The sequence below is a fragment of the Aedes albopictus genome, chromosome 1 (assembly GCF_035046485.1).
Source record: "Aedes albopictus strain Foshan chromosome 1, AalbF5, whole genome shotgun sequence".
In the NCBI taxonomy this organism is placed as follows: Eukaryota; Metazoa; Arthropoda; class Insecta; order Diptera; family Culicidae; genus Aedes; species Aedes albopictus.
This window is the reverse complement of record NC_085136.1, coordinates 264693453-264717805: the sequence shown is the minus strand read 5'-3', so window position 1 is coordinate 264717805 and position 24353 is coordinate 264693453. Positions and strand designations below refer to the sequence as shown.

The 24353-nt window shown below is 41.8% G+C and overlaps 2 protein-coding genes across 11 annotated transcripts in view; both read right to left on the bottom strand.

Moving 5' to 3' along the window:
• The window catches only part of LOC109398973 (homeobox protein prospero), a 365719-nt gene that overhangs the window by 61339 nt on the left and 280027 nt on the right, over positions 1 to 24353 (bottom strand). The window lies entirely within an intron of this gene.
• On the bottom strand, positions 1169 to 8788 carry LOC134285613 (uncharacterized protein K02A2.6-like). The gene is made up of 3 exons (XM_062846726.1): positions 5260 to 8788; positions 4326 to 5142; positions 1169 to 4239 (listed from the first exon to the last, which is right to left on the bottom strand). The coding sequence occupies exons 1-3, from the start codon at positions 6592 to 6594 to the stop codon at positions 1949 to 1951; spliced, it is 4443 nt and encodes a 1480-aa protein (XP_062702710.1). The 5' UTR covers positions 6595 to 8788; the 3' UTR covers positions 1169 to 1948.

The window sequence follows — 24353 nt, the reverse complement described above, 5'->3', positions numbered from 1 at the left end:
TAGGGTTGTTCCTTGGAACAACTTTTGTTTTACAAGTTATTCAACTTCCATTAACATGGTCGTATTATGTATGACAAACAGAGTTGTTGTTTAGAAAGCAGATTTTAGTCTTTCTTGGACCACTAAGAATAATGAAGGGTTTCTATTAAAGATGAGATTTTTATTTCAGTTTTGAATAAGATTGTCAAGATTTGGCCAACGACAACCATCGAATCTGGAACGAGCAAGATTGGTTGGAAGAGGAATTTGAAATGGACGTTGTCTGGAGAAGGAGAGGATCTCGATCCCAAAAGGATTTGGAGAAGCTTTGTAGGCAAGTTTCAGGGACAGTAACTGGCAAAGCTGACTGGTGCTGCTGGCTGAAGAAAAGTGACAACTTTCTGGGACGTTTGAGATGCTTCTGGACCCAAAATAAACCTGGGGATAGTTTTGCGGTCAGCTAGTAGAGCAAACACGATAAGGATCCATGGTTGCGTATGGAGATGCAAAAGTTTGTTACGTAGAAATTGTTGAATGTGTTATGTTTCAATCAGACAACCCTCGTATCGAGACAACCTTAATGTTAGTAGAAACATCATTAATGTGTTGTCAGATCGTTATTGTCTATGTAAATATTTATTGTGAATAAATCATTCGTTCGAGAACTGCTGGAAAATACACCAGTATTTTGCTTTCCGTGAATTCCAACCGCCGTTCCTTTCCCTGTCCACTGTTGAGTTGTCCAGGCAATTAATGGACGGGTGGAACTGAAACTTTTTTTTTACAACGCCAAATTCGAAAATAATTCTTAGCTGAATTCGTCAATGTTTTTTAATGATTCATGCATCTCAGTATCATTATGCAACCACCCTAGGTCAGACTTGTGCCGTGTACCCTGGTGCCTTATGTCGTTTCTCCTCTTCGCACGCTCTCGAAATAAGGAGAAAGAATAGTCTTCGGTGTGTAAGCGTGCGAAGGGGAAATTTCAGTTTGTTTCTTCCTTCCTCTTTGCATTCTTCCTTCGACCGTAGACGATAGGGACCACATATCGCAGGATAATTCGGGATAACTCCTTTTGTTATTCTCACGAATGTAAGAGCAAATGCTGAAACTGATCTAAGTAACAACTGTAAACATTGTCCATTTCTCTAAAACAGGGAACGAATTTCCCAAAATTCCCATTCGATCGCAATACTTGTCCAAACCCGGCGAACCGTAATCCCCGCACACACCGCCCGGCGGACATCAAACATGTGCACTTCTTAGATTATTACAAGAAATCACCCGGCGCAATGGCCTGTTAGCTGCGACGTAACAATGGCTTACCAGTTGCCGCGTTGTCGTAAGAGGAACTGAAGAAGTTGAATCACAGCCTACTTGTGCTATGCTATATTTGAATATCGATAACGTCGCCCATGTATATCGACTCTGTGCAAAGCGTTGCTTTGCTACGCAATCTACACTAGTATAATAAATATACTCAATTTGCTAATATAAGCCACACATCTCCCCTTTTCTCAAATAAAACAGTTAAGTACTCATGGTTTGTAAAAAAAAAACTATTTGTCTTTCCGTGCACTATACTTATACTGAGACTGTTTCCATTTCTTTTGCACAGGGTAGCACGCTACCCCACCTTGTTTTCATTTAATTTTCACTGGGGCAACATCTGTCACTCACTCTACAAGAGCCAAAATGAGCTAAAAAGTCGTGTTAGTTTTGTTGTTGATTTTTGCTCTCAGGTCTTAGCTATAAAATGTTGGACGACTGATTAAGCAAATAAAAAGGTTTGTTTACATATGAATAGCTAAATTGTTATGCACTTGTTGGGAATCATTTCTGCCAATCCCTCAAACGTATATACAAGCGAATAGAGAGTTCAATTTATTTAGCAGTCATGGAAGGTAGGTATACAAATGTGCAGTTTTTTTTTGTAAAATAAGATACTCTTAATTATTGTTAATTATACTTACAAATCATCATCAACCAACCGGACGTATTCTTGCAGGTACGATGGCGCCTTTCTTTCTCGAATGCTTCTAGGACCGAGTGCTGAAGTGAGCTGGAGTGAGTTTTCAGGACTGTCCCGGCTGTTAGGATCTGATGGTGTTTCTTCGATGCGCCACTGAGATACCTTTTTGGTTTGTGATACGTGCCGCTTCAACACATTGCCGTCTTCATCGTTCAGTGTTAAGTTACCGTTCTGCACTTCAACTACGGTGTATCGCCGCGGTAAAAATCTCGATTCTCCCTTGCTGTGTGTATGCCGTTCGACTATTACGGTGTCTCCAGGATTGATTCGGCAAGGTCGGGCTCCTCGTCGTTGGTCTTCCCGTTTCTTTCCTGCTTCTTTCGCCTCTCGATCTCTTTTAGAAAATAGTTCTTCATTGACTGAGGTTTTTTCAAAAGTGACCAATGGAAGACATCTTTTGATTTTTCGACCTGACAAGATTTCCTCCGGAGGATATTGGGTTACACTGTGGCATGCTGCGTTGTGAGCCTGGATTGCCATACTCAACTCTTCGACGTAACTCGTTCCGTTCAGTGTAGCGCTTGCCATGGCTTTATTTATTAGCTTCATGTAGCTCTCTACCAGACCGTTTTGTTGTGGAAATAGCGGGGTTGAGAAAATTGTGGTGATATCGCGACTCTCACAGTAGGTTTTGTAGTCCTGGCCGTTAAAAGGAGGGCCATTATCTGATTTGATAAACTTTGGGGTGCCCTCTCTTTCAAACACATCCTCGAGAACCTTCTTGACTTGTTCAAAGCTAGTGGATTTTACCGGCCGAGCTATTAAATACCTCGATTTGTAATCAACGACAACTAAGATGGAGATTCCACCAAACCTCGCGTATGGGCCGTTGAAATCCAAGGCGATGGTCTCCCACACTGCTTTTGGAGCAAAGATACGTTGCATTGGGGTTGGTTTTTCGGGTCTACCATTAACAGCGCAAGTTGCACACGCGTCTACCCACTTTTGAGCATCCTGATTCATTCCGGGCCACCACACACGCTGTCTCAAGATACTCTTATGCTTGGCGGCTGAAGGATGGCCTTGGTGCGACACTTCCAACGTCCGTTTTCGAAGGGTTTCAGGGATAATCACGCAACCGGTTTTCACTAGCATACCATTTCGAGTATCTAAGTCGTTTTCGAGAAGCTGGTATCTTCGCAAGTGTCTTGGCCAATGTCCAGACTTGAGAGCGTCCATGACTTCTTGAAGGGTTTTGTCTTCAGATGTAGCTGCCTTTATTTCGTTTTCCGTGACGAACTCAATGGTGTTTGCTTCCAGGCTTGCAATCTCCCATGGGCTGTTTTCCTCGTCGAATGGCTTGTCTTCTCCACTATACAATCGTGATGAAGGATCAGCGATATTATCCGCGCCCCGTACGTATTCCACCGTGTAGTTGTAAGGACTCAACCGTAGCGCCCAACCATCGGCTCGTGTGAGAGCTCTCTTGGAGTCCTCACGAGATCGATTTAAAATAAATGATACTCCCTGAGCATCAGTTCGCAGCGTGAAGTGTCGACCGAGTAAAAAGAACGAAAAATGTTCGACGGCCCAGACTGCTCCAAGAGCCTCTCGTTGGTTTTGAGCGTATTTTCTCTCCGTAATGGTAAGGGATTTAGACGCAAAACTAATGATTCTCGACTTGCCTTGCAAATCTTCCTGTACCAAAACGGCGCCAAGTGCTACAGGTGAGGCGTCTGTGTACAGAATCGTTTTGTCGTCTTCGGAGAAAAATCCCAGTGTAACACAGCATTTTATAATCTGTTCTTTAACCGTGTTAAACGCGGCGCTCTGTTTAGCTCCCCATGTCCAGGATTTACTGGCAATAATTTCCCATAAGGGGCTTGTGATGTCCGCAAAATGCTTCACGTGAGGACTGATGAAAGAAGCCAATCCGAGAAAACTGCGCAATTCAGATATCGTACTGGGCTCTCGAAACTGTTGTATGCTTTTGATTTTCGAATCGTCAACGTGAAAACCGTGTTCGTCGAGTTCGTAACCTAAGAATTTCAGGCGAGTTTTGTCGAACTCACATTTGGCAGCGTTTAAAGTTAGATTGTTTGACCGCAACCTTTCCAACACATCGCACACAGTTTTACGCAAATCTTCCAGCGAACTCGCAAACATAAGAACATCGTCTATGTAGACGATTTTGTTCTTAACATCCTTAAGGATCCGTGTCATTTCCCGTTGGAAGATTTCGGGGGCACAGTTCACCCCGAACATCAACCTGGTAAATCGGTACATACCTGACAAGGTAAAAAAAAAGAAGAACAGATGCACAAAGGAACTATTTAAAAGGAAGCTCTAATGCTTATATTTAATGCACACATACCATTTTCCGTTAGGAATGTTGTTAGATCACGAGATTCGGGATGAAGTTCGAGATGATAGAAAGCGTTTTTGAGATCGAGTTTGGCAAAGAATTTGGACCCATGGAGTTGCACTTTCATCTCTTCGAGCAATGGGAGACGAAAGTATTCTCGATTGATTGCTCTGTTTGGACCTCGCATATTGACCACGAGACGAAAGTCGTCCTTTCCCTTGGCAACTGCGGACATACCGCTAATCCAGTTGGATGCACTAGTGACTTTCTCGATAATACCCTGTGATTCCATTTCCGCCAGTCGATTCTTGGCTGCTTCTCGAAATGCCGCGGGAACGTTATAGTACGCATTTCGGACGGGTGGTACTGTTTCATCAACGCTAAATTTTACCTTGACTCCAGGTACTTTAGGAAAGACGGTTAGATCGTTTAGTTTGTCTAGATGGTTAACCGTTGCGTTGACGTGCAATATTCCCATATCACTAGCCGTTGATCGACCTAACAATGATCTTGTTCCGTTGCGTACAACGTAGAATATCGCTTGAATGGCAGGCGCTTTGCCTTTCACTGCAACAATCTGTGCTTGAAATATGCATTCTACTTTCATAGGACTGTGTGTACCATATGCACGGAGATCTTTAGGGTTCGACTGTTCAACAAACTTGAGATTGGCCAATCCTGCCTTGTACTCTTGCTCAAGGCGAAGCCAATCTTTACCCCCGATAACGTTAACGTCCGCGCCGGAGTCGATAAGCATTTGGATGGGACTAGACGAGCCAATACAACATTCCACTAAAACGTCTGCAAGGGATAGCGCGTTTACGTACTAAAACAAAAGAATGCAGTTTTTTTATGAAACAAATGTATTCTAATTCAACTTCTGTTTTTTTTTTTAATTTTTAATCTTTTTAATTTTAGTAAAACAATTTACGACGTATCATACCTGTGTTTGGTCCATCTGATCATCGTCTTCTCGTGTAGGTGATACACTACTTTTGACCTGGACCTGCCGAACGTGGGCTCGACGGCAAGTGATTGCGTAGTGACCTTGTTCACCACAAAAATTGCAGTTTCGGCTCAAAGCTGGACATGGCAAATTGGAATGCGTTCGACCATTGCATCGTCGACAACGACTACGACGTCCTCGATCCTGAGTGGATCGTCGTTCCGCGTACTGATTGGTCCGTGACCGTTTTGGTTGTGGCCCCCCGTTGTCTGCCCTCGAACGTTTCTTTATCGAATCTTGTACTGAGGTGGTTCGGTGTACACGGTTAACTGCCAGCGGTTCCTTGTTATCAGGGGTCGTTGTCTCCGCTTCGTAGGCCTCGTCCCGGGTTGCTGCCTGTACAATGTAATTGGTGTCGTGTCCGTAGGTCCTTGCGGCCCTCACCAAGTCCTTGTTTCTCAATCCCTTTAAAAGCTGCGATCGCACAAATCTGTCGTGGTCGGTGGGGCTGTATCCACACAGCCGAACTTTTGTCATCAGGCGGGCATGAAACGCCACAGCATTCTCCGTCTTCAACTGTTTCATGTTAGAAAATGCTTCGTGCTCTGCAGATGCATCAGTCATGGATTGGAAATAGTTACCGATGTTGGCCACGAACTTTTGGTAACAGTTTGCATCGGTCAGGCTCGGTCTTAGCTTGGCGGCTCTCACGATGCCTTGTAATTCGGTTCCCATCGAAAGGAACAACAATTGTGACCGTCTCACAGGATCGTTTGCATTGCTGAGGGTCGCTGCCATTTCAAAGTTTTCAATGTAGCGATTCCATTCCTCCCACATCTGGTTAGCCGCTACTCCTGCCGGAAAAGGCCTGATATTCTCCCAACGTACGCTCGAAAAACTGCTCTCGGGAGGATTTCTAGGTGCAACAGCGGCAGACCAATCCTCATCGGGATCATACCGGATGGGCCGCATTGTTTGCATGGAATTCAATGCTTTCGTTATGCCTGAGAGCACATTCTCCATTCTATCAAGACGCTCGTTAGTATTCTGGTCGCTTTTGTTACCACCGTCAGTTTGGGTTGGCGTAGGATGATCACTATAGTTCAGTCCACTCGTTAGCGGAAGGGAGTCACTCGTAATGTTTGAACTGAAACTTTTTTCACTTCTGTCATCGAATTCATCGATTTTCGAATCAGGAACGCTAGCTGACGATCCTGATGCCTCCAAGGACGCGGAGTCCGACTGAACCAGCCACTCTGGGTCGGAGTCCTTCGGAGCTCGAACATATTTGCCTTCGTTCGCCATTTCGAGTTGTTCCACGTTCTGAAACATGTGTTTTTCAAAATTAGTTATATTCGGCAATTCGATTGCACAGAATATTCAACAAGTCATTTTTTTTTCATGCTACAGTCAAAACAGTGGACATCCGCTCAGGCATTTTTGGCCATAGCACAAAATGTTTGAACAAAATCACAATTTACATACTTCTGGTCATGCTCAGATCTAAATGGCGGACATCCGGTCAAGCTTTGGACAATATTCCATATTTGCGGCCATAGCGCAGAATATTCAAATAAGTCAACAATTCAACGGACTTCCGGTCACGTTGGATCAATATTGCGGACATCCAGTCACGCATTGGACAATATTTCATATTTGCGGCCATAGCGCAGAATATTCAAATGAGTCAGCAATTTAACGGACTTCCGGTCACGTTGGATCAATATTGCGGACATCCGGTCACGCATTGGACAATATTTCATATTCGCGGCCATAGCGCAGAATATTCAAATGAGTCAGCAATTTAACGGACTTCCGGTCACGTTGGATCAATATTGCGGACATCCGGTCACGCATTAGACAATATTTCATATTTGCGGCCATAGCGCAGAATATTCAAATGAGTCAACAATTAAACGGACTTCCGGTCACGTTGGATCAATATTGCGAACATCCGGTCACGTATTGGACAATATTTCATATTCGCGGCCATAGCGCAGAATATTCAAATGAGTCAACAATTTAACGGACTTCCGGTCACGTTGGATCAATATTGCGGACATCCGGTCACGCATTGGACAATATTTCATATTTGCGGCCATAGCGCAAAATATTCAAATGAGTCAACAATTTAACGGACTTCCGGTCACGCTATGGACAATATTTTAAATTTGTGACCACAGCACCAAATATTCAAAGTAGTTAACAATTTACCGGACTTCCGGTCGCGTTGTATAAATATTGCAGACATCCAGTCACGCTTTAGATAAAATGTCATATTTGCAGCCATAGCGCAGAATGATCAAATGAATTAATAGTTCAACGGACTTCCGGTTGCGTTGTATCAAAATTTCGGGCATTCGGTCACGTTTTGAAAAATATTTTGTCAATTTGTCACCATAGCACAAATTGTTCATAAAAATCATTTATTTTTCAATTGGTAGTTAAGACACGGACACGTTTAATGATATTAAGTCGAATTGCTTTCGGAATCAAACGTGTTTTGTAAAATTTCTTTTTTTTTTCATTCACTACGTATGTGTTCACTTTTTCAAGTGTTATCAATCATCAAACAAAACTGAAAATTAATAACTTGCATTTTCCTGATTTTGATTTTTTTTTTTTATTCCACATTCAGAGGATGGGTTTTAAATCGGGAAGGCACTGTATGATTATTATTCTTATGCTTGAATTGCTTTAAGCATTCCATAATGTTTAGCGAATGCAACCACCATCCATAATTTTTATAGCACATTTGAATTTGAAGAATGAAATAAGATCTCAGTAGACATGCCATATTACGGTACCCATGGTAACGTAGAGAATTTTTTTCAGCTTGCAATTAGCACAAAGAAAAAAAATGCTTTTATGCGCAACGTGCCTGTGTTTAAAGGGTATGTGTTTGCAACCCAAATGGCACTTTTTTAAATTTTCGCCTTCTCCTGTTAGGGCTACTTACATTAATATTTCCGATCGTGCTTTCACTCACGTGTCACGACAAAGATGTTTAATGGAGTAGATGGAAATTTCGGTATCACAATCCTCTTTTTTTTCACTTTGGAACGCGCTTGCACACGCGTTGTGTAGAATCTTGACTATCACAGTATCAGTTTTAAGAGATTAAGTGAATATTAAAGAATTCTTACCGAAAAGTTTTCACTTCAATAATGCGCTGGCACGCCGTACACGTGGAGGTGATGAGGTGCGTTTGCTGGTTGGAAATGTATTTGCTGGAGTAGGACTTTTTTCACTTTCTGCGCATGCACACGCGTGATGAGGCACACAATTTCAACACTTCGTAGGTTAAACTTTATTTGATCACTTGCATTAACCAGTGCTCGGGTGATTTCTAGTAATGAAAGAATGAATAATCTTTTCTAATCAGGTTCACAGCTTTTCTGAAAAAACCTGGCAGGATAGCCAATGTGCACTTCTTAGATTATTACAAGAAATCACCCGGCGCAATGGCCTGTTAGCTGCGACGTAACAATGGCTTACCAGTTGCCGCGTTGTCGTAAGAGGAACTGAAGAAGTTGAATCACAGCCTACTTGTGCTATGCTATATTTGAATATCGATAACGTCGCCCATGTATATCGACTCTGTGCAAAGCGTTGCTTTGCTACGCAATCTACACTAGTATAATAAATATACTCAATTTGCTAATATAAGCCACACAAAACAGTCATAAATTTTACGATGTGCAGCACAGCACAGCACACCTGGAGGAGGAATCAAGCGAGCGTGGCATGCGTTCGGTTGGGCTCAAACTCACTCAAGTCAGTCAGTCAGCACGGCGGCGACTGACGACGGTGGTGGCGTCCTACGCTACATATCTACATGCATGGTTGATGATGCTGATATTGTTCCTTGTTGGCTCGGTAAGGTTAGGAAGAAGAGGCATCAACGGAGAGATGATGATGATGACGATTCGAAAAAAAAGGACTTGGCATTGGCACCAACTGAATGAAGATAAGGTACGACGATGACGACAGAAGGCAAAGCGCAACCCGATCAGCGGACGATTACTGTAGGATGTCAGATTCAAGTCTCGAAGATCCAAATGTGCATCGTTGGATAGATCACTCCAATTTTGCTAGGACGTGGCCAAAGTCGACGTTATGATAACGATTGATACATTGTACACACCAAATTTTTTAAAACGCTTCCAGCACAAAAAAATCAGCAAAATAAATTGCTGAATTTCAGCAATTTTTTTTGTTGAATTTCAGTACAACGTTGCTGATCAACTGTCAAAATTGCTGGATGGTTCAGCAAGTTGAAAAATAATTGCTGATATTCAGTAAATTCGCATTGCTGAATGAAATCAGCACAAAAAAAATCAGCAAAGTTTGCTGAATACCAGTAAACAAAATTTGCAGTGTAGCTAAGTTACAGAGAACACACATCCAGTCCGAATCTATATAGTTTCAGGTTTCCTTTGAGCTTTATTGATCGACAATTGATGTACAGTATCGCCAGATCAGCTGGCTGTTGGTGATCTTCTGTGCGTAGAAGATAATGACGCCTGTTACGTCCAACCGGCTGCGATGCGGCCATGTTTTTGAAGTCATCATCTGTTTCAGGTCAAACATTTGATTTAGGCGTAGTTTACGAATGATATTTTTTCTTTAACAAAAAAGTTCTTTGCATCCCCAATTGCGGCCTAATTTGAACACGTTTTTATTTATTGTAACAAATTTCAGCTAAGAAAATTAGATTTTTTCATGATTCTCCTAGTATTTTCAAAAATTTTCTTTTTTGTTGTGGAAAATATTACGCGCTTTTCAAGTGTTGGTCCAGAAAAGTGTACTGTTTACAAACTTTTGCTGTCAAAATGGGGTTCAACGCACAATGGGGGTCAGAGATGTTGGCTCGCTTTTTTACTGTGGGGTAATATTCGGATGACAAGTGGCTGGTTACGTCTGATTGTACGCGAATGTGGGAGAGGGGATGGAAGTGATGATTGCAATGGCTTGCTCACGGCAGACATTATATACCAACACAGAGAACAGACATCCAAGTCCAGCTCCAAAACTGTGCAACATAGTGGTGACGCCACAATCGCAAAGTTCGCAATCTGCTGTCAGTGATGAATATAGAACGTAACTATAAATGCGCACTTCACCACTTCAGCATTGCCCTCTATCTAACCTCCAATCAATACCTCCACATATATTCGTACGATCATCATCTATACTTTTGGTTTCAATACGAATAAACACAATCCCTCCCCTGGATATTCGATCTTGACGCGATGGGAGGGCTTAACCCATTAGCACTTTAGCGCCAGTTCATTCACCATCGCTTGGACTTTGAGCTAGATATATCTAGTTTACGAGTTGAGCGCAAGTGAAGGAATCGCCGTAAGTGCTAATGGGAACCAAAGGAGTATCCGTCGTGCATTTATCACAAGTCAAAAACAAATTATAATTCAGCTTGCATAGACCTAATCTTTGCATTCTTTGAATTTTCTCAAATTTAACAATAATTGTTAAATTTAACGTAACGCAAGAGTGGGTAGAGGATTTCTCTGCGTTACACTCATCATTCGTTACTTGAATTCGTTAGTACACAGGACAGGGGACGCTAGGATAAGTTGACTTACAGCCTTAAAGATTAGATTCATTACAATTAGAAAATTATGGACTGATTAGGTAAAGATAAAACTGTTGATTATAGGAGTTTATATTTGTATTTCTTATTTGTATGGGTTTTGTGAATTTATAAAAATAATCATTATCATTTTTATTTTTGACAAAAATCAGTTGACTGAACTTTTTTGTTTTTATATCTTAGACGGTATTATTTCACTGATCAAAAAAGCAGGAATTTAGTTAAGACTTAGGACGGTTGACATTGTAAAGGGTTACGATGGATATAATATTACTTTGGACTGAGATGATCACAGATATGCAGAAGACGACTAGCGAAATTAGAAACACAATTTGATACATTATTGACTATATTTTGACAAATAGGGTTTGACAAATTTCTTTACAATATCGAATGGAAGCTCAAAAAGTGTTATCTAACACTAATATGAGAGTTATTTGGGGATGATGCTGGTGCTGTCAATGACTAACATCGGTTATTGACACTATTGGTAATCAGCTTGAAATAATTTTCAGAATGTATTATAAAATAACTGAGGATATTATCTGATTATTGTTTGGGGAAGCTGTCAGAAAAACTAGTTGCCCATATCGGCTAAAAACGCTAGCTCTGGTAGCTGTCTTCGAATAATTTTCAGAAATATCAAATCTTTAAAAATTAGCTACGACACATTTTTTTTTTTCTTTTTGCTCTTTGTATATTTCTTAAGAATAGTACTCTGAAGGCGTTAGACATAGACACCTTTTTTTATCTCTGAATGTTGTCCAGTGACCTCGGAGATTTTCGATTATTGAAATATTGTTCAATTATCAAATCATCTTTGGAGCTTCCATTCGATCAAAACACTAGTGCGATGGGAAAAGTTAAAAGCAGTATTTTTAAAAACTACTACGACCCAATGCTAATTACTACACACTTTGCTCAAGTTGACGACATCGTCTAGTCCATCGTGAGTATTGGTCCTAGTAGGGCACGGGTTCCCAACCGGTGGTCCGCGGCCCCCTGGGGGGCCGTGAAGCTAGTCCAAGGGGGCCGCGAAGTTACCAAAAAAAAATGTTAAATTTTTATTCTATATTTTGTGCAAATTATTCCAATTTTTAATTTTGTATACCGCCACCCCCAAGAGCCACAATTTTAGGAACATATTTTCAGTATAAAACGCATTTAAAAGAAAAAAATTTTCGGCTGCGCCGCTATTTTCAACTATGATTCAAATTGAATGTGCATGACTTCATTGTTTACGAAATGTAAGTGTCGAATAAGATAAAACTCATCATTTATCGTCGAAAACCCCTCACACAGTAAATTTCTGGTTATGTCACTATACCTAAAAAAACTCAGTTTCGTTCATTTAATTCATATTTTTTTTTTCTAAAAACTAATCATTGGGCCCCAGATGTTTCGACAATTCTTAAAGGGGGTCGCCACCTAAAAAAGGTTGGGAACCCCTGTAGTAGGGGGAAAGTTGGGAAAGGGTCCAGGCTTTGCTATCAGCTGTCTGCAGCTCCACCTGGTCACTCTTCAAAAAAAAAAAAAAAAAAAATACGAATAAACACAATCACTTTCATCGGAAGGTCATGCTCATTACAACTTGTTTCTTTTGCTGTATCGTAAGGCACCTTGAATTCAATAAACGGATGACAGATACGAACTGTACTCAGAGAGTACTCTTGGAGTGTGCTCTCGCAAAACAAGTATTGTGACGTCAATTATTTAAACAGAACTGTGATTGGGGTTGTCCAATTGAGATGTTAGTGATACCTAACTAATTCATGTCCTGGGTACTTCTTATGTACAGAAGGTAAGTGAGCGATTTCCAGCTTTTACACTCCTTCTAGTTCTTCAACTTCAAAATTATTGACATGACGGGAGAGCCTACTCACAAACATGCGTAAAAAGTCGACATTCATTGCAGGCTGGTCGTTCATCAATATTTCAACCACAACCGAGACACACTCCGCTGCTCTGAAGCTGTTTGGCTCAGTGTTTCGAATTATTGTGACTATTTAGATCAGTATAGACAAACACGGTTTTCCCCGACCCTTAAGGCTGGTTAGTCTTCTACTAATCAGCTTTATAACTTCCTTCTATATCCAGATACGCCGCTATCTTGGCTACTGGTCTTTCCTCAATTCCTGTCGCAGTTTGAACCATCTTATCGTTCTGCACCTTCTCCTCAACAACAATCAACAGCGATCACCATGGAATGGCAGGGCTCCCTACATCCTCTGCATCGTATGAAGAATTTGCTACAGCCTTCGGAGGTTGAACCACTCGGAGCTAGAGCTCAGTAAATGGAATTGGTTTGGCCACCGTCGATGGTTTGGCGTTAGTGGTTCCTGCTGCTTCGTCTCCAAGGGAATGAAGATCAGTGGCCTGGAGTTGACCACGCTTTCCACGCCTCGAGTATGAACGTCATCAACGGTTCTTCATTCGAGATCTCCGTTTTGATCGTCGCCATCGCTGTTTTCGTGGACCTCACCAGTCGTTCCCAAGCGCCGCCCATCCCAAGTAACCAAAAGTTCAGATAAAAGGGTACTTTATAAGCTAAGGAGCTTGTTCGAGGTCGCTCATTAGCCTTCTAAGCAGCTTCATTTTTAAGTAATTTTGGAACTTGAAAGTTCACATAAGCACGCTGGATAGCCTTCTAAGCAGCTTCTGACGGAACTTTGTCAAAATTCATGCAGAAACAAAAATGTGTTTCAGAATCACACCCTGTTGGTGGGGGTTTGTGATTCACGTCTGGAAATTGCTACTGATAATTATATTTTCACATATGATGCTGCTATGTAGATTTGAACTGGAACCCTCCTGCGTGATAGCCTGCCGACTTACCGCTGCGCTGCTGAAGACACTTGACAAAGTCAAGCTAACTTCACTACTGTACAAATGTGCAAAACTAGCTGCCGACAGAAAATCGATTCAAGTCAGACTTTACCTGCTGGCCACTCAATCGCAGCTGTAGTACTGCGGTAGAGCGTAGGGCTCTCACGCAGCGACTGTCGGTTCGAATCCGATGTGCGGCAATTTTTTTTTTTTGATCAAGCCTAGTATTCATTAATTTGATATATTCATTTTGTCTTTTATTCGTGTACGCTTAAACAGTTGTTTTCTGTAAAAGAAATAAATTTAATCTTCATTGAAACACAACGCTACTGAACTGAACTTCTATGAACTTGAAAGTTCCGCCAAAGTTCCGACATAGCATCTTAAGCAGCTTTAAAGTTCCGCGAAGTTCAGATAAAGTTCCGAATGGAACTTTCTGGCTGCTTAAGAGGCTAACAATTAGCCTTGCCGGAACTTGTGACCGAAGTTCCAGCAAGGCTCATCGTTAGCCTCTTAAGCAGCCAGAAAGTTCCGTTTGGAACTTTATCTGAACTTTGCGGAACTTGAAAGTGCATTTTGTCATGGGAAGCGGAACTTTTGGTTACTTGGGATGTGTGGCGCTTGACGGGCGGATTGAACAGCCAACGAGTGTTTATATTCGTGAATGTTGCTGCCAGCTGATTATTTATTGCCTTCATATCATTTGTTCGCAATTCGTTGTTTGCACTCACGAAGTTTGTATCTCGGTTACTGTGAAACTCCGCTGGACCGCCTCTTCGTCTGATGAATTACCATACGGCCTGTTCACAGGGTTCAGCGAATGAACAACCTAGAGATGATCAGCACTCCTAATGAGACAGGTAAAAAGTTCTATCCACCTCTTCACCATGCTGCGGTTGACTCGAACTGAGATTGATCTGAAGTAATCGAGCCAATAGAACATCGGAAGAAGGAAGCGACTGCGTACTGCGTCAATTGCATTGCCTTCTAAATTCCGTTGCAGTCTGGCCAAATTCTCCGCATCTGAATACCCACACGCTTGGGTTGTGTTAGTGAACGAGCTGATGAACAGTGGCCAGTCCTCTGGATTAAATCTTTTGCAATAACTTGTCGGGCTGCAATCGGCTGCGGGCTTTGTCTTCAACAATCCTGGTCAGCACTCCGCGAGTAGAATTGTCCGTCGGACTCTGAACCGGTTTATTTATAAATTGCAAGGCTCTATCGAGAATGTTTGGCCCCGGCAGTTTTTTGTCACCCTAACTAGCACCTGTTTCGATTATCGTCGTGGTTCCCTCTGAAGACGGACCTCCGAAGCTATTTCTACATACAGATGCCACGATCGTCGATCTCATGATCTCTTCCTGCTTCTCCTTTCAGTCTTCTGCTTTGCTGCGACTACACGCTTCCAGTAACCGGAAAGATTCTTCAAGGACCTCCACCTCTAGTTGCAATTTCTTATTCTCTAGCTCTTAACGTTTTAGGTCGAGAGCTTTCTGTACCTCCAGCTGCTTTAGCTGAGCTCTTCTAGTTCTGTCGGGGAGACTCGCAGCCCTACTCACGGACTTACCAAGTTTCGACTTCTCAAAGTCGGACGGGATGATTAGCGACGGTTGCTGACAGTTGGGACAAGTGATGGTATGGTCTTGTTCCGCAACACTTTCGTTCTTTCCGAAGCTGTAGGAGTTCCTATCCATTACTTACAGTGACAGCAGTTCACCATACTCTCGGTGTCCGGGTTTCCGCACGCGTGGCAGTGCACAACTACAAACAACAGTTCAAATCAAAACAAATCTCTTCCCTATCAGCGCATTTCACATACGGTATCCCTATCGGCAACTAATGAGTTGCTAGTCGCCTTACACCGCACGAGTGGATCGATCTAGAACACCGCAACACGTTTGTTACCTTTGAATCCCTGAAGAATGTGGATTTCATCACAACAGAGCTGAACGGGTTGTGCTCTGATTGTGATATACTCGGCGAGTAGCTGATTTGCACTCTGAAGCGCACTCCGTGAATGCTGCTATGATAGTTTTTCTCCCGTACGGTTCTTGGATCGGAAGAACAAACAAGAGAGAGAAAGGCTCACAGATGACGAATGAATGCGAACCATTCGAAGCATTCACGAATTTTCACAAGAAATGTCCTTCACTGTGATCCTTATTTCAAATAACAACCGCTGACTTTTACAACAATGACCAACCATGCCAACCCAAGCAACCAAAAGTTCGGATTCCACTTGAAGAGCGAACTCAGAAGTTCAAGTTTGGTTTAATTTCGGTTTCGTTGAACTTGATTCTCCAAAAAGTTACTCATGTATTGTTTATGAACTAGGAAGTACATGTACAAGCTTTTGACTTCTCTTCAAAACGACATTGAAGTCGAAAAAAGGTTCAGAAAAAAACTTACTTTGAACTTTAGGGCAGAGTTCGATCAAATTTAAACCGAACTCATGTTGAACTTTTGCGTGCCTCTAAAGCTCAAATATACTTCAAATGGACATATAAAAACAACTTGAAATTTTCCGTTCCGAACTTGTTTTGTACTTGTTTTGAACTTACTATTCCAAAGTTCGGATAAATATTAACCGTACCAAAAGTGAACTTCACATGAACTTCGGAGACAGCGGAGCCAGGGAGAAATTCACATTCAATTAAATCACTCGGCAATCGAGCTGTGCAGCCACAGCTTGTGTTAATTTCACAAGTACATTTTGTTTCACTATTATATTTCAACGTACTTAGGGGGATTAGGGGCATAATGAACACCCGGGGCGAAATGGACACCCCTGTTTTTGCCGAAACTGTTGACTTTTATGTAAAACTTTGAAAGCATAAGTGTAAAGGAACAAGTCATTGTTCTATTTTTCAAAAGTATCATTTATATTCCTTCAAAATAACCAAAATATCATTGAAATTGAAGTATGTTTTTCATATGATGGATTTCTTATAATTTCGAAGCAGCAGTAAATAAGGTACTACGCGTTTTTGAATGTGTCCACCATAAAACAAATAAAATGTAAGCATATCTACATGTACACGCAGATTTAGCAATGGTTGAAGTATTATATTTTTTTATCAGAACTTACTCAAAATAGCAATTTCAATTTTGTAGTCGATTCGGGGCGAAATGAACACTGGCAATTCTGAATGGATGTATGCGCGTTTGCTGGATGTTTTCTACCTCGTCTAACTAGTCACACAAGCGCACCGGTAATCGACGCAATCGTAGGCTCTGAAAACTTTCATCACTTCCGAATCACCGACACTGGCACTAATTTATTGCTTCGCAGTTGCCTAAACTGCGAACCAAAACAAACTGAAAATGTCAAACTGTGTAAGTTCACAAGAAGTTCCACGTAAACTTTTTCCGAACTTTCGGCTTCGAAAAGTTTGTCTCGCAGGGTATTTCAAGTTCAGAGAAAGTTCACATGCGAACCTGATTGAGCATCAACAAATGATATCAGCATATTGAGTAAAATCCCTCAGTGCTTAACAACCCAAACATGGAGTAGTGGCTAGGCGCCGGCATTCAACGAGGAGAACCCGAGTTCGAGTCTCAGTAAGTAAAAAAACATCAAAATGTATCTCAAGGTATTAATCAATTTGGATTCCACATATGCTAAAGTCTCTCAATAAAAAATACTTTTGAGGACTAAGCGCCTTTTTTTCATTTTATCGAAGCTCATTTTTAAGCTGAATAGCGTTCCTTTGAGCGGCACAAGTGTACTTTTTGTGAACTCAAGTTCGGTTAACTACTTAAAAAGTGAGCTGTATAGAACGCTATTCATCTTCCTTCGATTAGCTGATTAAGCCCAAACATGCCCTTTTATCCGAACTTTTGGTTGCTTGGGAAAGCAACTCAAATTAACCCTCGTTCCCGGCAGTATCAACATCATCTAACAGCAACAGCTGGTTTTGTCCCAGTGACGACGTCACGTCAAGAAGAAGAAGACATTGCAGATTTGGGGAATTAAAACAAGTATTTCAGATGTATCCCAAAGTTACGATCTTGTTTCTAGTTTTTTTTTACGAATAATATTCTGGTAGAATCAGCTTGAAGAAGACTTCAAGTAGAGCAGTCGAAACGTCGAGACAAATCTTAAATCGCCGTTTGTTTTTCAGTGTCATAGTGTCACGTAAAAGAAATTTTTGAAAAATGTTGGAACCTGACTTTACAGTTTATGATCGAAGTTTATATGGAGACATTGGGGTGTTCAATTGATATGCGCATTAGAATATGCCCGGCACGTTCTAATATGTATATCAATTGAATCGTTATAATATGTATATCAATTAAACTTCGATCTTAAGCTGTGAAGTCTCGTTCCAATATTTTTCAAAAATTCTTTCACTAGGACACTTCTAGGGTCCCAAACCCCTGTTCTTTTTTATATCATCCCATAGCATGAACTTTTTTAAAAAAATTTCGAGCAGTGTTATCAGTGGCTACTTTTTGTCCTCTACGTCGAATGAGCTCATGGCCAAAATGCTTCCAAAAGGTTTTGAGATCCGTCATAAAACCAAGGTGTTTTTATTTTGACAGCACGAATTTTACGAGGGTTACTGGTGAGCAAAACTTAAAATGTTTAAGGGGACTTCCAACAGAATTTTGGGAGAGTTTCAATGTGGTTTCGGAGACGTTCCTATCAGCATCATGGGGCTTCCAGGAGAGCTGCAAAAGGGTTACAGGGGGCTTCAGTAGAGTTTTTTTTATCTTAATAACGAGATTTTTAGCCCTAGGCTAGTTCATCTCGGGATTCAGTAGAGTTTAATGGATGTTTACGGGAGCCTTAGGGAGTTTTATGGGGGGTTTAAGATGGTTTCAGATGTGTCTAGGGGGCTTCAAGACGTTTGAGTGGATTTTAGGGGACTTCCGGAGGTTTCGAAGGGCTCTAGTAGAGTTTAAGGAAAGTTTTCGGGGGTATCAGGGTGTTCTCTGTCTTTTCAAGGGACTTCAGTAGAGTTTAAGAAAAGCTTAAGAGGATCTCAGAGTAGTGTTACGATGAATTTCGAAGTTATTCAACGCGGCTTCAGGGATCTTCAGTTTAGTTTAAGGGAAATGTATTGGATTTTCTAGGGGTTTTCAATGCGTTCCAGTGGATTTCAGGGAGTGAGTACAAATTTTATTCATAACCCAACAAGAGATCACTGGTTACGCTTGTACATAGATTAGATATTGTCAGATTTCTTGAAACGTAAACACAGCGCGGTCGTTGGAATGTTTCCAAAAGGGGCTTTGCACAAAAGTTCACGCGGTATCGTTTTCGAAAGGAACAGCCGCACAGTAGGAAACGCCGCAATGTTATTTCCCATAAGGATGAAGTAAACTGGGAGTGAAAACTGCGGCTGTACCTTTCGGAAGCGATAGGCCTCGTGCACTTTTGTGCAAATCCCTCAATAACCATAAACTCAGTGGAGTTTTCGAAGACCTTAGCTGCCCCCACTCGCAAAACAGTCCCATATGAATAGGAAACCCAGCAAAGATGGGACTGTTATGCGAGTGGCGGCAGTTAGGGTCTCAATGCTTGTCCAAACATAATTGAATGAATCTGTGTGAGCATGAGCTTTGTTCATAGATCTTCAAATGATCACTACACACTTAAAACAGAATGCCGAGATCGGCTGTGCAAATCTCGGTTGAAGTTCATTCGCTGAAATCTCGGCTAAACGCTTGACGTTTAATGTTTAATGATAGCGGCACCCATGGGTGCTGCTATGAATAAACTTGACTTTTTGCTGATATCTCAGTTAAATTGCGATTGCCGAGCGCTCGGCTGTGCGAATCTCGGCAAAAGAATGGAAATTAGCCGAGCTCAACTGAGTGTGTAGTTATGCTCGTAGATCCAATCACTCATACTCAAGGGGATTCATGGGTACCGTTAGACTCACTGTTACTTTAATTGATTCTCACACTTAAAACAGAATGCCGAGATCGGCTGTGCGGATCTCGGTTAAAGTTCATTTGCTGAAATCTCGGCTAAACGCTTGACGTTTGGTGTTTGATGATAGCGGCACCCATGGGTGCTGCTATGAATAAACTTGACTTTTTGCTGATATCTCAGTTAAATTGCGATTGCCGAGCGCTCGGCTGTGCGAATCTCGGCAAAAGAATGAAAATTAGCCGAGCTCATCTGAGTGTGTACCTAAATGGAGGTTCCAGTGTAGCGTCGACTTTATGACTATAGCATCTTTCAACAAAACATTAACAGTTTTGCTTGTTTTTTTTTTAAACAATTTACTAGTTTTTAAAGAATTTCTTCAATTTTTATCAGTACTTTGCGAGATTTTTGACCCGGGACTTGTTCATCTCGGAACCAATGACTTAACTTCTCTTTCAAAAGGAAAAACTCTCATTTTGGAAGTATATCAGAAGTGAGATTTAAGAATGTTTAACAATATTTTAGACGTATTTTGTTAAAAATGTTTGTAAGAATTGTGGATTCTACCAGATTCTGAAGATGATCTGCAAAGAATCCTCTCAGGAATTTACAGAGAATCCACTCATTAGTCTACAGAGAATCCTCCGAGGATTCTGCAGAGCATCCTCCGAAGATTCTTCAGGTAATCCTCCGAGGATTATGCAGAGAATTCTCCGAGGATTCTGCAGAAAATCCTCCGAGGGTTCTGCAGAGAATCCTCCGAGTATCTGCAGAGAACTATCTGAGGATTCTGCAGAGAATCCTCCAAGGATTCCTGCGGAGAATCCTCCGAGGATTCTGCAGAGAACCCTCCGAGGATTCTGCAGATAATTCTCCGAGGATTCTGCAGAGAATCTTCTGAGGATTCTGCAGAGAATCCTCCGAGGATTCTGCAGTGAATCCTCCGAGGATTCTGCAGAGAATCCTCCGAGGATTCTGCAGAGAATCCTCCGAGGATTCTGCAGAGAATCCTCCGAGGATTCTGCAGAGAATCCTCCGAGGATTCTGCAGAGAATCCTCCGAGGATTCTGCAGAGAATCCTCCGAGGATTCTGCAGAGAATCCTCCGAGGATTCTGCAGAGAATCCTCCGAGGATTCTGCAGAGAATCCTCCGAGGATTCTGCAGAGAATCCTTCGAGGATTCTGCAGAAAATACTCCTCCGAGAATTCCGCAGAGTTCCTTCTGCTAAACATACAATGAAATTATTTTGAAATATATTTTTTAAAGTGCTGACAGGAAGTCCCCTAGGAAGCTTTCTTTAAAGTATCTCGGAATTTGTTAGTAAAATTTCATCCAACTGTTTTAACAATATTTCTGAAGAATTTTGTAATAATATCTTCAGATTTTTAAGGATGCTTTCTAGGAATTTCCTCAGAGCCGAAAAGCTGATGGAACTTTTCAATAAATATATTCTGGAATCCCGTCATAAATCTGTCAAGGAATTTCTGATTTTCGGTGTGCACTATTGCGATGCAATGTACAATCTTATGCGACTGAACAATAACCGCAAATAAACTTCAGTGCCAAACGAACTACCTTTGCATTGACGAGCTACACTACGAATAACACAGTTATTCTCCCCTCTTCATACATCGCTTAGCAGAATACTTCTGAACTGAATGAATGCATTCCAGCCAAATAGAGAGAGAGGGGACGACGTGGTGCACGAACTAACCGACACGGACGGGGACGATATGGGGTATCGCTTGACGGTCGTTCTCGTTTGTAGGGAAGGTAGGTATACGTACGCGTGTCTATAGATATGTTCGTTAGAGTCAGCTGTTTCGGTCGTTGCCGGAGAGATGCCACACTTTTTCGCCAAAAACAGATCCTATTTAGTGTGGTGTGTATATCCAGATCCTGGACGGCGGGGAAATGCGACGTGGAAGCATTTTGCCATCACCAAGGCGTGAGATGTTCGGTCTATTTTTAGAGCGTGGAATCTCCCCGGAAGGAGTAAATTAATTAAGACGCCGCGGCCACCATCTAATGTCGTATATCTCACGCCAAGACGAATCCAGATGACCGATCGAAGATCGTGCGGTGGTCGCTCTCAGGGTATAAATATCAATTGAAGTCGGTTTTAATTGCGGTGCGGATGGTTCTGTCCAGTAGGAGATGTGATTACCCGAATGAAATTTCTGTTGAAAGCGACCTTCTGCTGTGGAAGAGCATCTTCCAATCCATACCGAGAGTTTGAAGTCCTTCGAAGTCGAACGCTTGACGAAGACAACAAATTAACGTACACTTAACAGTGAAATTGTGTTTTTGCATTATGAGGCTTATACGCAGACAATTGAAGTGATATACGTGCTTTGATAGAGCAATAATGACTTTGTACGATTTGGAATGTCATCTCGTACGATTTTCGCCGTATGTTTCTGCATCTTATACGATTTAGTTTATGCAAATTGTTATATTGTGAATTTATTCGTACACATTTACGACTTATTTCGTTAACAAGTGTGGACACTAAGCTGAAGAGAAAGTTTTGTGCCAGTGAGGACGTTACGTTAAGAGGAGGAGAGGTATACAATCTATACATTACTATATGAAAGTTCTGGTTTTCTGACAGTGAAACGTGACAAGCAAAACTTCCGTTTGACACAATTTCACCTCAATTTTTCTCGGGCATCTCTCTTCATGAAATCCCTCGCATTTCGATTAGGAGGAAGCTCTCCCACCATCAGGTCCGACGATATGTGGTGTGAATCATCACACCCTCCCGCCACCGCCGATATCAACGGCCACGCATTCAGTTTATCGCCTTGTCATGCGATTCTCTCGAGCACCGGGTAAGTCCTCTAAATTGGATAATAAAACAAAGTTTCGCTTCGTACGGACAGCGAAGACGATGACGGCAATCTTGTCTCTTCGACCGACCGACAAGACGGCACAATTTATTTGCGTACGACGCGGTGCGATGTTTCGCGAGTTAAATTGGATCAAACATTGTGGCCCTTGTCCACTTGTGCCATGGTACACGTCCTTCGCTTCAAGATCGGTTGACCTTTAAGGAGGAAGTTGTTCAAACGTTATCTCCGACTCCGGCTCCAGCAAACAATTTAAAAGTGGATATGAACAATTTTGGGACTTTTGTCTGGAAAGAGGACGCGGTTTTGTGACTCATAATTTTTAACAATCAGATACGTGATGATGAGTTATTTAGCATATCCGGATCAACGGGACGACTTGAGTCGTTTGGGTCGGGAGGACTTTTGTAGTGCAATTTAAAATTACTTCAGCGAAGATTGCGGATAAGCACGAACACTCTACACTGGGAGATTCGTTTGAATAAGATGTGACATTAGCGAAATGGCCTTCATTGAAACATTCCTCTCAGGATTCTGTAAAGAATCCACACAGGATTCTGCAAATAATCATATTTGGATTTTGCAAAGAATCCTCTCAGGGTTCTTCAGGGAACTTCTCAAGATTATGTAGCAATTTCTGAATTCTGCAGGGAATCCAGGATTCTGCAGGAAATCCTCTTAGGATTCTGCACAGAATCTTCTCAGGATTCCGCAGAGAATACTCTCGGGATTCTGCAGAAAATCCTCTCTGGATTCTGCATAGAATCCTCCCAGGATTCTGCATAGAATCCTATCAGGATTCTGCAGAGAATCCCCTCTGGATTATGCAGATGATCATTTCAGGATTCTGCAGATAATCCTCTCAGGATTCTGCATAGAATCCTCCCAGGATTCTGCAGAGAATTCTCTCAGGATTCTGCAGAGAATCCCATCTGGATTATGTAGATGATCATTTCAGGATTCTGCAGATAATCCTCTCAGAATTCTGTAGAAAATCCTCTCAGGATTCTGCAGATAATCCTCTCAGGATTCTGCAGATGATCATTTCAGGATTCTACAGATAAACCTCTCAGAATTCTGCAGAGAATCATCTCAGGATTCTGTAGAGAATCCTCTCAGGATTCTGCAAAGAATCCTTTCAGGATTATGCAGATGATCATTTCAGGATTCTGCACTGAATCGTCTCAGGATTCTGCAGAAAATCCTCTCAGGATTCTGTAGAGAATCCCCTCAGGATTCTGCAGAGAATCCCCTCTGGATTATGCAGATGATCATATCAGGGTTCTGCAGATAATCCTCTCAGGATTCTGCAGATAATCCTCTCAGGATTCTGCAGATAATCCTCTCAGGATTTTGCAGAGAATCCTCTCAGGATTCTGTAGAGAATTCTCTTGGAATTCTGCAGATAATCCTCCAGGATTCTTCAGAGAATCCTCTCAGGATTCTGTAGAGAATCCTCTCCGGATTCTGCAGAGAATCCGCTCGGATTTTGCAGAGAATCCTCTCCGGATTCTGCAGAATATCCTTTAAGTATTCTGCAGAAAATCGCATTCTGCATAGAATCCTCTCAGGAATCTGCAGAGAATCCTTAGAGGACTCTGCAGAGAACTCTCTCAGGATTCTACAGAGGATTCCCTCAGGAATCTGCAGAGAATCCTCTCAGAATTCTGCAGAGAATCCTCTCAGGATTCTGTAAAGAATCCTCTCATCATTCTGCAGAGAATCTTCCCAGGATTCTGTAGAGAATGCTCTAAGGAATCCGCAGAGAATCCTCTCAGGACTCTGCAGAGAATCCAATCAGGATTTTGTGGAAAAATCCTCTCTAGATTCTGCAGAGAATCGTCTCAGAATTCTGCACAAAATTCTCTCATAATTCTGCAGTGAATCCTGTCAAGATTCTTCAGAAAATCCTCATAA

What these genes read in the sequence shown, in the direction of transcription:
- LOC134285613 (XM_062846726.1), bottom strand. Translation starts at nt 6,594, where the DNA reads ATGTTTCAGAACGTGGAACAACTCGAAATGGCGAACGAAGGCAAATAT. An exon ending in ATCAGATGGACCAAACACAG is followed by an intron (nt 5,143 to 5,259) that starts GTATGATACGTC and finishes CTTTTGTTTTAG; the next exon opens with TACGTAAACGCGCTATCCCT. An exon ending in AACATTCCTAACGGAAAATG is followed by an intron (nt 4,240 to 4,325) that starts GTATGTGTGCAT and finishes TTACCTTGTCAG; the next exon opens with GTATGTACCGATTTACCAGG.